This window comes from Neomonachus schauinslandi, chromosome 1 (genome assembly GCF_002201575.2).
Source record: "Neomonachus schauinslandi chromosome 1, ASM220157v2, whole genome shotgun sequence".
In the NCBI taxonomy this organism is placed as follows: Eukaryota; Metazoa; Chordata; class Mammalia; order Carnivora; family Phocidae; genus Neomonachus; species Neomonachus schauinslandi.
Genome location: NC_058403.1, coordinates 194175501 through 194191478, shown reverse-complemented (window position 1 = coordinate 194191478; position 15978 = coordinate 194175501). Strand labels below are relative to the sequence as shown.

General features: G+C 59.7%; 1 protein-coding gene across 1 annotated transcript; it reads right to left on the bottom strand.

Moving 5' to 3' along the window:
* Nucleotides 1-3426: 3426 nt before the first annotated feature.
* On the bottom strand, nucleotides 3427-14934 carry SEMA3G (semaphorin 3G). The gene is made up of 16 exons (XM_021694935.1): nucleotides 14768-14934; nucleotides 12857-13017; nucleotides 12696-12758; nucleotides 12314-12433; nucleotides 11950-12040; nucleotides 11709-11825; nucleotides 11316-11461; nucleotides 11000-11114; nucleotides 10836-10905; nucleotides 10386-10530; nucleotides 9879-10110; nucleotides 9684-9775; nucleotides 8962-9003; nucleotides 7995-8223; nucleotides 7581-7720; nucleotides 3427-6261 (listed from the first exon to the last, which is right to left on the bottom strand). The coding sequence occupies exons 1-16, from the start codon at nucleotides 14874-14876 to the stop codon at nucleotides 5821-5823; spliced, it is 2313 nt and encodes a 770-aa protein (XP_021550610.1). The 5' UTR covers nucleotides 14877-14934; the 3' UTR covers nucleotides 3427-5820.
* Between the last annotated feature and the right edge of the window lie 1044 nt (nucleotides 14935-15978).

Here is a 15978-nt window from a genome sequence, read left to right as displayed (position 1 = left end):
AAGCAATCTGGCAATTGGAGGCCATAAACCAAAAAGTTGATATATTTCAGAAAACAAAAAACGAAAACCTTGTTCTAGCTTCTCTGTAGCAAACCACCTCTAGCATGTGCAACAGCTGAGTGGTGCAACAGCAGGAGGCCTGGATGGAAGGAGAGAGGCCCAGGGCTCCTTCCCCTTGTCTTTGGTGTAACCTTGTTCCTTGACCCTGCCCTGCGAGCACCTCTGATAAACAGGAAGGTATCCACGCCATCAGTGTCCATCCCCCTCAGAGCATCTGAGACCTGTCTAGGCCATCAAAGCCATCCCCAGACCCCAGGAGCATTCTGGAGGGGACTCCAGACTCACCAAAAACAATTCCCCATTGTGTTCCCCCCTCTTGGAAATCAGGGATTTGTAAACAGACCCTTACATTTAGACAGGTCCTGCCCTGTCTTTGTGCTGTGTGTTTTTTCTTCCCTAAACAATGTCCTTTCCAGCAGGGCCAGCCTGTTCACACCATTGTCTGAGACCCTTGGACTACAGGAAACAGCACCAGATTCTTATCAGCTGGGGGTGGGGGGGCAGCGTGAACAGATGAGGTCATGTCCATAAAGCAAGCTGCTGGTCTGCCACATCATTCTTCTGTACCTTTATCTGTGAGAGCAGAGCCCCCCTTGTCCTCCTAACTATCTGGGCTTCGTGTGTCCCTACTACTGTAGTCCTTCCCATTTGATGACGGACACCTGGACTCTGCTGCAGGCCTCTGTTGGTCCATTTTGAAATCCTTGCCAGCCCACAATGGTCCCCCTTTCCTGGTCTTCTCTCTCTGCCCAACAGGATGCTTATGGAAGTGAAACACAACCCCTTGGGATGGATTAGGGTACACTCCAGTCATCTTCCTCCCTGGGGGAAAGGGGTCAAGACTGGTCACCTGAGTCCCCCTCAGCAGTGTCCCTGAGTGCAAGCTCCTAGTTGACTGCTAAAGTCTGGGTGAGGATAGGAGCAGGTGTCCCTTCTGAGGCCTCTCTATGAGTCTGGGCAACATTTCCCATCCTCGGTGGAGAATAATCTTTTAAAAGGCTCCATTGAGGAACCAGGAGTTTCCTTAGTGAAAATCCAGCGGGGAAAGTGAAAGGCTTCATTAGGACAAGGCCTCTAGGGAACAGGCCCAGGAGTGGTAGCCACGGCAAGGGTGGGCAGGGGCAGGGCAGTGGGAAGTGGGCACAGGGCCATAGCTGCTGTTGCCTCATCTCCTGTTCCCCAGGGGTGGGGGGTGAGTCTGGGAGAGGAGCCAGGGCAGGGGCCCAACAATCCTTAAGCTCCTAGTCAGGTATTGTATGAAACCTAGCCCCACCCACTCACCCTCTCCCTACACCAGGGCCAAGTCTGTAGTCTCAGAAAACCTTGGGGATTTGATCTTGGTGTGGCCTGAAACTTCTCCTTTGGGAGACCCTGAGAGCCAGCACTTGGGGAAGGCTGGGGTGGATCCCTAACTAGGAATGGAAATCGGGCTATTTCTGAGCAAGTGTCTCCTAGTTCTACGGAGATGTGGCTGGCTGGGGAAGCCTCAGCACCCTGGACTGGCAGAGGCATGTGAGTGGGTTCCCTGGTCAGCCCCCCACCCCCGCTGTACCTGCACCTGGGCCCATGGAGAGGCCAGCCTGGCTCCTGATGGCTGCCACCTGCTCCCTCCTCCAATTGGGGGATTCTAGGGATGTCTAGAAACTGACCTGGGCTTAGCTGAGTGCAAGGAGGCCACTTGAGAAAGTGAAAAGAGCTGTTTTCCTCCTCTATTCTGCTCCCTCCCTCCCTCTCCCCCCCCCCGCCCCCCCGCCGTTAGAAATGAGTCTGTTGGACTGCTGGACAGCCACAGGCTTGGGGTGAACCCTAGCCATCCGCAGAGGATCTTGCCAGGAAGTGGGCTGTGGAGGCAGACTGAGTGTGGGAGGATGGGCAGAGGCCAGGCCCAGGGGCCAGCAGACTGGTGGCTTGGCAGCCCTGGCCCTGGGATGGCGGGTCCCGCTCTGGTGCCTGCCACGGGAAGCCAAGTTGTGGCTATTCGATCTGGGAGGCCAGGGCCTCCACAGTTTACAGGCTTAGAAAGCAGAGATGAATAAACTAAGCTCACATGGCAGGGGAAGGAATTAATCAAATCCGCATTTTCCCAAAGTATGCTTCAAAACATTAGAAACACGAGGTGGTGATTACTTGATGGGGGAAAAAAGGACCCCAGGTTTGGGAGAATCATGTAGCTCGCAGCAGACATGAAAGTTAATGAGACATTATCGTGGGCGTCTTAGGGATTCACAGGGCAAACAGCAGCTCCAGGGGGGGCTAAAGGGACAGAAATCCCCGTATTTATTTGACCCTTGTCACGCTAAACCCATTTGGGAAATGATGACACTAGCCCAAAGACTAGGGGAAGTATGAGACTTGGAGGAAAAAGCTGCCAGGGAGAGAGAGGGAGGCCCCTGAGGCAGGAAATAGGGCTCAAGGTGGGAGGCATGAGGGGGAGAAGTCCAGGCCCAAGGGGTGGGAAGGTGGGAACGGAGGTGCTGCGGCCTAGGGAGAGAAGTGGCTGTGGAGGTCAAGTCCCTCCCAGCCCCACACTCTGGGCCGAGGGACTGCTGCTGATGCTTCTCAGGCCGCTGTGGCTGTGGTGGTGGCAGCTTAGGGCAGGACACAGCGGCTCAGTTCTGTCAGGCCCAGGGGCAAAAGGAGGCGCCCTGCTCCTGGGCCACCAGATGGGGCAGATGACTGACTCGTGAAGCCCCCCTACTCTGTAGTATGGATTGAGGGGCTCATACTCAGCATACTAGCAAGAGGCTAGTCTCCCTGGCAAGATGTCCCTCCCACCTTCGAATGGCTCCTGCCCTTTCCCATCTCCCTCCGGCACACTGGGCTCTGTTATTTGGGCAGGGGCATGAGGTCAGAGGGCAGCGGGGGGGGGGGGGCACAGTCAGTGGTGCCTTCAGCGGCATCCAGACATCCCCTCCCCCTCAAAAGCTTCAACCCCCACAGCACAGCCCAGCACCCCAGGCAAGCACACTGGCGGCCTTAATATACGTTGGTATGTGGCTTGCGATGAACACAGGCACCAGGCCAAGTGTTGCTGTTACAAATATCAAGTGTTATTGTGGAGAAGGAACAGGGCTGCCTACGTGCCCAGCTGCCCTTTGCCAGCATTTTTTTTTTTTTTCTGACTCAAGATCTTCCTGAAGCCCAAGAAGGTCAGTCTCAGAAGCCTGAGGGGCAGGAGTTTCCTAACTTAATAAGCGAACTCAGTTTCCTAGACAAAGCCCTTTGACTCCTTCCTTCCTTCCCCTCCTGCCCATCTCCCTCCCTTCTAGGATATACCCCTTAGGGTGGCCGTCTCCTCCTGGAATGGATGGAAAGGCTCTTCCTTTCTAACTCACACAGATGGCATCAGTCAATTTAGAACAGAAATACAGAGATATAATAATGATATAATTATGTGATATAAATATTCACTCCATTGCCTTCCTTGTAGGTCTGGGTGGTAGACCACCGTGTATCCTCATCAGAGCACAGAGGTGGTCATGACAATAAAAATAACAATAGTAATTACGAGAAGGGTGCTCTGAAGACAGAGAAACCACAAGGCCGATCTCAACATATGAATATAAAAATAGAATTCACACATAGAAGCATCTCCAGGAATTAGTCACACATAGTACCACCGGGGTGGGAGTTGTGGGGAGTTGGCAGAAGCTGTCCATAATTTTCTAAGTGCAGGTATTCTTTGTTCAGGATTTTGAGCTCCTCTCTTCCATTTTCCAGAGTAACTTCCCCAGAGAACTCTGCGTAGAGTGGCCCACGCCTGGAGTGGGCCATGCCTGGGTCCAGCCTAGAGGCCCCTGAGAGCCTCGGCATTTCTTCCTTGTTTCGCTGGGATAGAGGGGCTGCAGTTCTGCACACCCATTCCTGGGGCTCCGGGGATGGAGCTCTTTCTTGCCCCTCTTCCATGGCCTCTACCTCTCCCTCTGTTCTCTTCTCCAGCCCCACTCCCCACAGTCCTCCTCTCCTCTGCTTTTACCTGCGGACAACCCAGCCACAGCAACCCCAGGCCCGAGGCTTCCCAAAGGGTTGTCAGGTCGATCTCAGTGCTTCTGGTTCATTGCCTGTGAAGTCAAAGAGGAAGGGGGGGCCTATTTCGGATCCCAGTTCTCTGGGCATGATGGGGTGACTCAGATAATATCCAAGGCAGATGCACAGTCTGGGTTTGAGTTCAGTGGAGCCGGAAGCCCTGTCCTGCTTTTTATCTGTTGTTTTTTTTTTTTTTTCCTCCTTTCTTCACCTTGGTTGTTTTCATGGAGGGAATCTTGAACCTGATGCTCTTGTCCCCCTCCTGTTGGTTTTGTGTGTCACTAACCTGCTCATATGCAGGCTGGGAATGACTTTTCATTCAGTCCTCTTCTCCTCCCCTCTGTGCTCCCCAGCCCAAGAAACACATCACTGCTAATGGCAAAAACACCTCCCTACACACCCAGACAAAATGCATCCTGGCCACCTGAGCCTCACCCCCAAGAACCAGCAGGACTGAACTGGCTTTTGCCCTCCATTTTTTTTTCCCTTAAAAGAGAAAAGTCTTCATAAATGTAACCATTCACCACCAACCCTTACTTAGTAGAAACCAAAGATTCCAGGGTGGGAAACATCTGGTTTTCCTTTTGGCTCCTGAGCGAATTGATGCTATCTTGGGTTCTTGAGAATGCCTGCTCTGGGGTCCCATAGCCCATCCTAGCGACTGTCACCCTTTCCCCATCCCAGAAGCCTCCCAGTCCTCTGTGGCCCCTGGCAAAGCCCTGCGCCTGGTCCTCCCACCAGCTGCAGCTTGCTCAGGGAGCTGCCACATTCCCGCCCTCCCCAGCTGTGGGCATGCTTGCATTGCCCTGTGAAAGACAGCCCCCTCCTCCTGCCCCACACTTCCCCAGCTCCCCTCTCCCCATGTCTAGTCCACAGAGAGGGGGATGACATTCTCCTAGAACCCACCCTCTCCCTGCTCATCAGCATGGAGACCCTGACGGTGGGAAGGGAGAATCCCATCAGGAGGTCTGGGCATCCCGGGGAACCTGGCCTGGCAGCTTGGAGTCTGGGGAGGCAAGTCAGGCTGTGAGACACAGCTTGGTTTATTAAGTAGGGCCTGGAGACCCAGACTATCCCCCGGGTGCCAGGGAGCTCTGACTGCCAATGCTTCTACGATTCTGTGATGGAGAAGAGGTGGTGGGCAGCAGAAGGGAGCACCAAGATACCAGGGCACAAAGTGGGGGGTGGTCTTGCTGTTCCACCCTCCCAGGGCCTCCATTTCCCCACCCCAAGTCACACTAGGTCCTCTTAATGGGTGCTAGCCAAGAGGCAACCTCTAGCTTCCTCTGGCTGCCTAAGGCCCCCTGCCCAGGCACCTCCTCGGACGCACCCACACACCCACTCCAAGGGTCACTCAGAATGGCCATTGTTCTGCTGGCTGGGAAAGAACCACCCAGCCCTCTCACCGCCGGGCACAACCGGAAATGTGCTCTGGGGACCATATCTGAGAACAAACAGCAGGCCCGCCGGGGTTGGCCGCAGCCAGAGGGTGCTGGCTCCAGCCTAGAACTGAGAGCACAGAGGGGCAGGGAACAGGCCTTGGACACAGGGCCCCTCCATCGGGCCCCAGCCTTTCCTGTGGGCAGCCTGGTAGAAGTATAAGGGGCAGGGACTCCCATCTCTAAGAGGCAATCGGGCATGTTGGGCCCCCTCTGCCCTAGCTGGGTGGGTGGGAGACTCTGGGGGCTGCTGGGCCACCTGGTGCATCCCGACCACCCTCTCCTCCACGCTCTTCTACGTGGCCTCCACCTCCCGGGGCGTCCGATTGCGCTCGGCCTGCACCCGGCTCTTCACCTTCTTGCCCAGCTCCAGCCCCGCCCAGCTCTTGCCCTTGGCCTGTTTGCCTCGGCTCCTGGAGGAGCACCACACGCGCTCACAGTACTCGTCCACCCGCGGCAGGTTGGCAAAGCCGATGAGCTGCAGGATGTCCTTATACCAGGCCTTGGAGGGGGTAGAGGCCAGGCCTGCCCGGGCTGGGGACTCCTCTGGCCTCGGCTCCTGAGGAAACAGACTGTTGAGTTGCGAGGCCACAATCACCTCCAGAGCCAGGCGGACCACGGTCTGGGAGAAGCCATGCTCCAGTGTCTTGCAGGTGTAGATGCCGGCGTCCAGGTGGCTGAGTCTGCGGAAGAGCAGCCCTTGCTCTGTCTGCAGGACCCGCTCATCTGTCTTTACCTGTTGGGGGCGTGGGAGGGTGTGAGGGGGGCATGGAGCGGCGCCCACACACCATCAGTTTCTCTCCGCTGCGCTCGTTTCCAGATTCACATCTCAGGGCCCGCTGCTGAAGCACTCCCCCCTCCCCGCTCTCTCCTGCCCAGGCTGGCCTCCTCCTCCAGACTGTGAGCCTGCAGGCAGGGTCTCACCTTCCCAGGACCCAGGACGGGGCTTGCAAAGAAGGCTTTTGGTTTCTCCCCCAGTCAGAGCTCTGGGGCACCTACCTTGGCCTTAGGGGGCCCTGCCACATAGTCCCAGGGACCAGGGTGGGTAAAGGTATTTGTGGGCTTTTATTCAGGGAGGGCTATACCCATAGCCCTGGGACCGGAAGTCCCCCCCACTCTGCCCACACACACACAGCCTCCCAGTCCCTGTCTGCACTGCTCACTCCCCCCAACCAGGGGCGGGCTGGGTACCCATCACAGTGCAGGAGGCCGCAGTGCTATTCTGACCCGCCCGGCCCTGTCTGCTCATCTGCACGTGGAGGCTGGACTGCCTGGGCGGTAAGTCCTGTGTAACCATCTTGTCACTCGCTGCCTCTGGCCTCCTGGGGGTGTCTTCTTAGTGCCTAGCCCGACAGCTGGCCCAAAGCCAGCCTCCCCCAGTTCCCAAGCTGGAAGGAGAGCCCCTCCTATGATCAACCCACTCCCTCCCCTTCCCTGTCTGTGGGAGAGGCTGGAGAATGGTTCCTCACCCCGCCCCGCCCACACCCTCCGTAGGCCCCAGCCTGAAGCCATTTCTGGGGTTCACAGACCTTTCCGGATGGGGGAGGAGAGGGGCCTGGGCAGACAGCTGGACTCCATGGAGGAAGTGTTGAGCTAGGCAGTGGGTGTGGGTGTAGGGGGGTATGTGTGTGCAACTTTTAGTGCAAGTTAGGCGCCACCCTGGGTGGAGGAGAACCAAGAACCCCTGGGAAAGAGATCCCTTCACAGATGAGCCATATGTGTAAGCATGGGGGACTTCTTGACCCGCCCAGCCCCGCTTCCTCTCTTCCATTTCTGCTACCCACCTCCCAGAGCTCAGCTCAGTGCCTGGGAGTTAGCGGGCTCCCTGTCATGGGACGCCTTGCAGCCGCATCTCGCCTGGGGGTTCCCAGAGGCAGGAGGAAGGGCACCTTCTTCCAGGTGCCCCAGTGACTTAGTACGTACTTTTCTTCAGTTGCCCTGGCAGGTTCCCCCCAGAGCCCCTTCCTAGGGTTCCGGACTTGGGGTTCGGGGGGGATGTGGCATCAGGACACGTGCAGGCTCCTTGCACTGGGTCAAGGCTGGGTCCTTGCTCACCTGGTCGGGCCCCTGGCCTCCTGGCCTCTGCAAGAACCAGTGCACGGCAGCCTGGGGAGACTTGGGCAGGCACTCCAGGAAGGTGCTGTTGTGCTCCATGCCGTAGACCGTGCTGGCCGCTGCGGGGCCTGCAGCCTCTTCTGGGGGGAGTTGGAGGGGGGCTCAGCTCAGGACTGTGGGACCCCGGGGCCCCCACCAGTGTGACAGGGACCTAGGTGTCCATCACTCTGTCCAAAGACCCTCCACCCATACACTGACGGGAACTGCACACGTACGTAGGAATACCGAGGGGGGATGTGTTGTTAACACGGGACCAGTCTGAGGCCACACTTCCCAGGGCTTGAGCCCAGGCCAAAGGGGCGAGGAGGGGCCTGTGGGAGCCCGGCTGGTGCCCCCGTGCCTGCCACCACTCACCTTCCTGGCTCTCGCCCAGGCACTGCAGGGCAGGGTTGCCATGCCGGATGTCCTGCCTGCGGAAGCGGCGCTTGCTGGTGCCGGGCCGGTAGCTGGTGCAGAAGGCACCATCCCAAACACAGTATGGGTCTCGGGCCAGGCAGCACTCGGCACAGGCGCTGCCGTACGTCTCACACTGGTGCAGCTGCAGCCGGGCCACGCCTAGCCTCGAGCCCACGTACAGCATTTGCTGGGAGGGACACAAGCAGGGCCAACGTGAGCCTGGGCCCCATCTAGAAGCAGCTAGGCTCTTGGCCCCCTTGGGCTTCCTGGGACCGCCCCCCACTTGCAGGCAGTCTTCCAGAACCTCCTGGATGCGTCCCCCGATACCCCAAATGTTTATCACGCACCTGACACACACCAGATCCTGTGCTAGCACACAGAGGGCTTGGGGCAGACCTTTTCTCTAAGGGGCTTCTCCAGGCCCTTCCTGCTGCTGACTTTTGCTCTCTACCTCAATGACCTTTATCCCGACTTGCCTCTGAGCTTAGTACACTCTGCTTTAAGCAATCCCAATACAAAAGTTGGGACTTACCCAAAGATAAACCGGGGCAGATAGGCTTGAGATTTTGCCACTTGCGAAAGGACGCAGCAGGCCTCTAAAAAGTGGCTCTCGCCTATTGGATTTAAATTCTGGATTTTGTTTTCAAGCATGAAGCTGTCTCCCCAGGGGGACTGGCCTTTGTGGATCTCCCCTTCTCTGAACACAGCCTCGCTGACTCAGGGCTCCCACTGCCCACTGGTTTCCTACATGGGCATCTCAGCTCCCCGCTGGACTCTCGAGCCTCATTACAAGGCCTCATTATCAGGCAGCCCGGGGCCCGCCGCAGCACCGCTTTCCAGCAGACAGCGGCCAGTCCATCGTGCTCAAAGAGCTTCAGCTGGGGGTTAGAGGAAGGAGGAAGGGTGGGGTAGCAGCTGCTCTTACCCTTTTGACAGAGATCTCCAGCTCAGTGATGGGTGCTGGCACCTGCAGAAGGAGGAGGGTCCCAGAGAGGGGTGGGCTGGGGCCAGACCTCCCCTGCGTCCCCGCTTCAGCCTCCTCCAGCCCCAGCGTGGGAGCCACCTACCTCCCAGCCTGGGTCAGTGCACTCCCTGGCAACCAAGGCCAGACCGTCTTTCCCAGACGCTGGGTTATTAGAAAGGTCCCCTCACGCTGGCTGGCCTCCAAGGAGGAGGCTTAGCAAAAAGCACAAAGCTTCAGCGTCCCCTCCCACAGCCCTGTTCTGAGTAATGAGGCAACCGTCCCACATCACCCATCCATGTCAGGAGCACAGCAGTCCCCCAGATACAGATGACGCCCTGCCTGGCTCTATAGAGGGGCCCACAGAAGCCCTTAGGGACTTGGGGTCTCAGCCACCCCCTCACTGTGACTTGAGCCTGGCAGGGCTTTGTCAAGGGGTGACCACCTTGGACACCCTCCCTGGGCCCTCCAACTTTTCTCCGGGCCCCACGGCCAGACAGAGCACCATCAAGGCCCTGCAGCAGCGAGGGTCTCACTTTTTCCTCCCACTGTCTGCGAGGTCAGTAAGAACAGGCCCACCCCCTCCTGCATTTTGCTCCTGTGTCCCCTGAGCCAGGCCTAGACGCAGCAGTGGGGCTGGAGGGGCCCCTTCCCATCAGTACCTCCTCCCTGCAGCCTGTCCTCACCTTAAACACCTGGAGCTCCTCCAAGACCACCTCCTCGGACTCAGTGGAGCCCTCACCCTGGAGGGCGATGACTTTGAGCACGGAGCCTGAGTCTGGGGCAGGGGAGGGGGGGGTCAGTGGGAGAAGGAGAGCCCCGCCCCCCGACCGGCACACCTCCCCAGCCGGGCCACCCCACTCCCCACTCAGCCCACCCACCAGTCCCCAGGAAGATGACGTCGTAGGTCCCATCCTCTGCCTCCACGCGGTCCACCACGATCTGGCGCAACTGATGGGCCAGGTGCGTTTTGACAAGCACGGGGCGGCCCAGCCGTGGCCGCACAGGCCAGAACATCAGTGGGTGCGCTCGGGCAAACTGCAGCACCTCGTCTGGGTAGTTCTTGGTGCTGCCAAAGGGTCGTCCCGGCTGTGCTGTCATCTTGCTAGGACACTGTGAGTGGCAGCAGAGGGAGGACCTGAAGCATCCTGGCACCACACGTTCCCCGCCCCAGCCTGTTTCCAGGCCTCGCTGCCCGGGCATGCCCACCTCGGAGGGGCCGCGCTGGCCATAGCGGAGGCTCCTTAATGTGGTCAGGGCTCGGCTCCCCTCCTTACCCCACCTGGCCCCTCTGGAGCCCCAGCTCAGCCGCAAAGTTGTCCCAAGGTGGAGTCCCTTTAGTCACGGTTCAGCCCTCTCCCCTGGTCAGGCTCCAGGCAGACACTCACCACTCCAGGCCGAGGGAAGGGCACCTTGCCCCCATAGGGTCCCCACTGGTGTTGGGGACCCTCTTGGTGTGCAAAGGGCCCCTTGAAAACCTCCCAGATATCCTCCATGTGGTACACGCAGACGGCGAATCCCTGGAACACGGCACTGTCAAGGGCGGACAGGGACAGTCAGGCCAGGGTGGCTGTCACAGGTGGGAAGGGGGCAGCCTGGCTCCATGGACAGTACAGAAGGTGGTGGTGCCTGCAGACAGCAGAGACTGGAAAACGAGGACACCCAGGCAAAGACAAAGAGAGGGAGAGAGAGAATAGAGCCCTCAAGTCCTTGAGTCAGGGACAGAGACAGGGACCCATGGTAAAGTCGGAACATAAAAGGAGAGGCTCAACAGAGGACGCTGGGGGTGCAGAGACTGGACCAGGGATGGGGATGTGAGGGGAAGCCCGTGTGCCCACCTGACTGTGCTAAACAGAGCATACACCTCGAGGGTCTTCCCTGAGCTGGGCCACAGCAGGAACACGTCCTCTGGGAGACAGAAGGCCACCGTCAATGCCCACCCCCTCACTGGCTCTGACCCCTCCGCACCCACACCCAGGCCTGGCCCTGGCCGTGCCCTTACCCAGCTGGTCAAAGTGGGTCTCGGCACCACCAGGGCCAGGCACTGAGCACACGAGCCTGGCCTTGAGGAAAGTGCTCCATTTGTTCACCAGCACTCGCTGGCCACCTGCGTCATTCTGGGGGGTGAGGGTCAGAGTCAGCCTCGAGCTCCACGGGATGGGCCCCCCTCCTGCTCCTCCGCCCTCACCCTTGGGGGGAGAGGCATGGATGCTGGCTTCGCCCCCTCGCCTCAGTTTCCCTCCTGCTGCTGGTGGGGACGGGTGTAGGAAGGGGGTGTGGTGAGGATTTGAACCCCACCGCCTCCTCACAGCTCTCACCACACAGACACGGCCCACGCGGCTGACAGTGACACGGCCTGGGCCACCATCGGGCGAGGGCACAGTTTCCGAGAAGAAGAAGTACACCTTGTCATCATTCTGGTCAGAGTTGTCAGCAATCCGGGCGGCCATCACAAACTGCGGGTCTGGGAGGTAACAGGGTGCAGCTGGTTGGGGGGGCCTCACAGGGGAGGATGGGGGTGGGGGAGAGGTGCTGAAACCAGCGCGGAGGGGAAGAGGCACAGGGACCCCACTGGAGGCTGGAATCCCAGGGAGTAGAGTGGGGCTGGGCCATCCCTCCCATCCCCACTCCAGTGCCAGGCTCTCCTGCCTCTCTGTCGGTGCCGGGGGCAGACCCCAGCCAGCCTTGCCCTGGGCAGACCCTGGGCTCACCATGTAGGAGGTTCTGGTCAGAGTCAGAACGCAAAGCTGGCCGGGAACCCCCACTCCGGAAGATCATGGCCTCGCGCCCCAGGAAGTCAGCCGTGAGGCCCGTGTATAGCTCCCCACCTGGGCGAGAAAGGGGCAGAATCAGCGGAGGAGGGCCAGGCCCCATAGCTGGCCCCAACCCTTCCCAGTGACATCGGCCAGCACCCACCCTCCTCATGCCCGTCCTGGCCTGGGCATCACCCACCTACAAAGGTGCTGGCGAAGGGACTGCTGGGCTCATGCGGGCACCGCCCCCGCCCACTTTCCACACTGCTGGGCTCAAGGTGGAGCACATGCTGGGGGAGAGGGAGGAAGGGAGGGAAGGGTGTCACCTGGGAAAGCAGCCCCAGCCCACCCCCCGCCCCCGGGCAGTGGCCATCGCGTGCAGCTGGAGATTGGGCGGAAGGCGCCCTCATTCAGGGCCTCGCCAATGGGGTCAGCCTGGCACAAAGATGCCTTTCAGGCCCCTGACCTCTCTGCCCCGAGCCAGGCTCAATGGGGAGTGTTCAGACAGCAGGGTGGAAATGTCACTGCCTCCCAGTCCCTCGTGGGGCCTGCCCCAGGCTCACCTCGCCACGGTGCCCGACCGTGATGAGGGCACAGGTGGGCTGAAAGGCCCCAGTGCCACACGCCAGCAGGTGGGTCCGGTTGTGGGGCCGCAGCACCCGTATGAAGTTAGCACACTCCACCTAGCAGGGAGAAGGGGTGCGGTGGAGGGGGTGAGGAGGTGTTTACAGTCTCCTTGGGCCCCAGGACTCAGCCCTGCTTGGCTGATCGGCTCTGGGGATCTAGGGCGGGGGTGACATTCTTCACAGACCTTCCAGAGCCCTCAGGATCTGCTCCAAATGCCCCCAGCACAAGTACCTGGGGAGAGTGGCCACAGGCTGTCCTGGGGGTCAAGCCCAGGGTGTTGGCCAGGGCTGGGGGGCAGTCACTCCTGACAGCACTCACCAAAGGGTCTCTTCCCTTGCGAACACACTCCTCCTTCTGTCCTGGCTGCGGTGGCCACAGGACCTGAAAAAGAGCCTGGCTGACTCCTGACCTCACAGCCGGTTTCCCTGTCTGGCCTCCCAGCTCTCAGACAGACCCTCCCCTCCGTCAGTCCTCCTCACCTCCCGGGGATCCAGCCACGACTGGTCTAGCCTGAGAGAGTAGATGGCATCACGGCCCCCGAGAAAAAGGCGGTCCCGGTACTCATCCAGGTACATGGCCCGAAGGTCCAGGGAGCCCCGGGGACCCAGAAAGACAGCAGAACGGTTGGTAGACAGGAGATCTAGGAGGGAGCAGGTTGGGGGTCAGGGCCTACTGCTCAGCCCACATCCCCCTGCTAAGGTCCGGTTAGCAGGAGGTGGAGGGCCCCAGCTGTGCATTCACTACCACCCCCCCACACACACACTCACATCTGGAAAATGTTTCCATCCATTTGGCGTGTTGGAGGGCTTCTGGGAAATGGCTCTTGGGGGTGGGTGGGACACAGAGCTCTGAGCCCTGCTTCCTACCCCTCCATCCCTTAGTCCCTTGATCTTTCAGTTAACATCTCCTTCTCATCTGTGCCCATCTGGGCCCTCCCCAGTCCCCAGGGAAGATGGTGCCACTGGCAGAACTTATGGTAGCAAGCTGGGCAAAGTGCTGGGAAGAGCCTGGAGGAAGCCTGGGTGAGTGTGAGCAGTGGGCAAGGCTGACTCTGTGGGACAGATGGACAGACATTCCCAGCAGAGGAAACACCTGGCAAAGGCCCTGGGTATGGGGAAGGCCAGGTGTGGCCAGGTGGAGCCCAAGGCTCTAGTCCAAGGATGTGACTAAGGAAGACTTTCTCCTCCGTGGATACTGTCCTCCCAGGCCCCAGAGGTGGGGGTGGGGGGTGGCTGGCTGAGGATGCTGGTCCTAGGAGCTGAGGATCCCGAAATGGGTTCCTGGGGTTTGGCTAGGGGGGTGGAGGTAACAAGTGGCCAAAGGGGCAGACAGTAGGATATGGTGGGAAGGGGCGTTGGCCACCCTTGGGAAAGCCAGATATCCTACACCTGCCCAAAGGATGACCCATTCAAATTGGCCAGCCCAATACCCACTCAATCCCCAAACTCATCAACAGCCTCTTCCAGGAAGCCCTCCATGGCTGACAGTACTTGCCAGGGGATTTGCCCTATTTAGGCTTTTTCTTATAGCCTGACTTTTGCCCCAAACCATAGCTCCCAGGACAGGACCACATCCCTCCCCACACACCCAGACCCAACTACGGACTCTCCAGAGTAGAGCCATGTCTCCCCTCTCAGACTTCCCAGAGCAGGCTGGGTCTCCCCACTTGGATTGGAGTTCCAGGGAAGGTGATCACCCCTCTGGTTTCCCCAAGAAGTGTCATGGAGTGCCCGTGTCTCAGAGACCTTCCCTGTGGACCATCCCCACGAATTCGGAGGGGTCTGTACTAGCCCAGGTTCGAGCTGCAGAGGAAACTCCTGGGCCAGGATGGGCAAAGAGGGGAGGCTGGGATCGCCCCTGGGCTGTGAAGAGCCTCTGGGACAGAGAGGGAAGGACTAAGGCCAGCACTGTGAAATGGGATACAAGAGGCAGACAGGGAGGGGGGCGCTCGGCCGTGGGGATAGGGGCGAGGGACTCCACTGCAGGCTGCTGCCCCAAGCTCGCGAAGGCACCCAGGCTGAGTGCACACCTCTTGCAGACCTGTCCTCTCCGTCCCTCCCCATCTCTCTCTGCCCATCCCTCCTGAGGCCTCTTACGGCCTCCATGCCTCTCTCCTTTTCTCAGGTTGCCCACCTGTGTCTCTGTCTCTCCCACCTCCACCCTTCTGGGACCTGCCCCTGCCTCCTCCCAGTTCCCGCCTCTGGCGGCAACTGGAGCACCATCTCGGGGAATGACCGTGAAGTCCTTCCCACGGGCTGTGCGGGAGTGACTGCATCCCTCCAGCTGGCAGAAGAGACTGCCCGGGGCTGGCTGGGCCCCCCAGCTGGGGATGTCACAGGGTCCCGGGCTCCCACAGACGCTCACTTGAACAGGGCGCGCACCGCCCATACCTCGGTAGGAGAGCCGTAGGCGGGGCACGCTGGGGCCAGGGCTGGGGCTGCCCCCGCGGAGCAGGAGGCCCCCCAGGAGGCAGCAGATGGCCCAGGCCGAGGGGGCCATGCTGGGGAACCAAGGGCACCACGCTGCCGGCCGAGCCGCTCTCGGTCCGCTGCTGGCCGCTGGGTGCAGTTTGGTCCGTGGCCGCCAGGCCTGACACTTATAAGGCAGGGCTCCACCCCCTGTAGGACCAGGAAGGCGGGGAGGAGGAGGAGAGAGGGAGGGAGCAGCGGGAGGCCCCCTCCCCTCCGTCATCCACCTGTGGCCTCTCTCCACCCTCACGGGCGTGGTTAATGCCTCTGTGTCACATTGGCTGGTTTCCCATTGGGGAGACTCTTTCCCGGCTGGGGTGTGGGTGGTTTACACAAAATGTCCACAGACCCAAGTCCCCAGGCTCCAACAAAATGTCACGGGGGGTCGGGGGGGGGGGGGGGGGACATAGCCCAAAAGGGAAGTCAGGGGTCAGAGATCAGAGGTTGGTGGGCTGGCTAGAGGTCTAGCTGAGCTCTCCTTTGCTCCCTGCCCTTCCATTGCCTGTGACAGAGGTCCCACGACAGAGACAAACTGACTCTGGGCCCAGATCCCTGATACCAGGAGGGTCCAGTTCCCTGAAGCACTGGCCTAGCTTCCCAGCTCCTCTGGCAGGGCCCAAGTTGCCTGGGAGGGTCATTCCAGTCCAAGGGACTCCCTGTTTTGGGTGGGGGCTTGAAGTCTGGCCACACTTCATAGATCTGGGATTGGCAAGAGATGAGCCCAGCCTCCTCCACCCAAGCCTGTCCCTGTCTGGCCTCCAGGCCCCTTCCCAGCTCACTGGGGCAGAGGACAGTATGCACTCCATGCTAAGGAACTCCCCCATTGCGCTTCGTCCCTCAGCCGTGCAGATCCACCAGAGCCCCAGGCCCAGAGTGTCACCAGGTGAGTGGATTCTTCCCAGAGTTCCCCTTTGCACACAGACCCTGTACCTACGATCCCTCCAGAGTGAGGGTGGAGAGAGTGCACTCACCCCCTCCTCCGTTCCCTCCGGCCTGAGCACTGATTCAGGGGCAGGAGAGCCACGAAAGAGGGACAAGGGAGAGATGAGCCTGAGGGTTGAATAGGGGCAAGTGAGGGGACCTCCCTATGTCCCCCATTCCACAGCAGCCCCTGTTTCTGCCCCCCGTCCCCC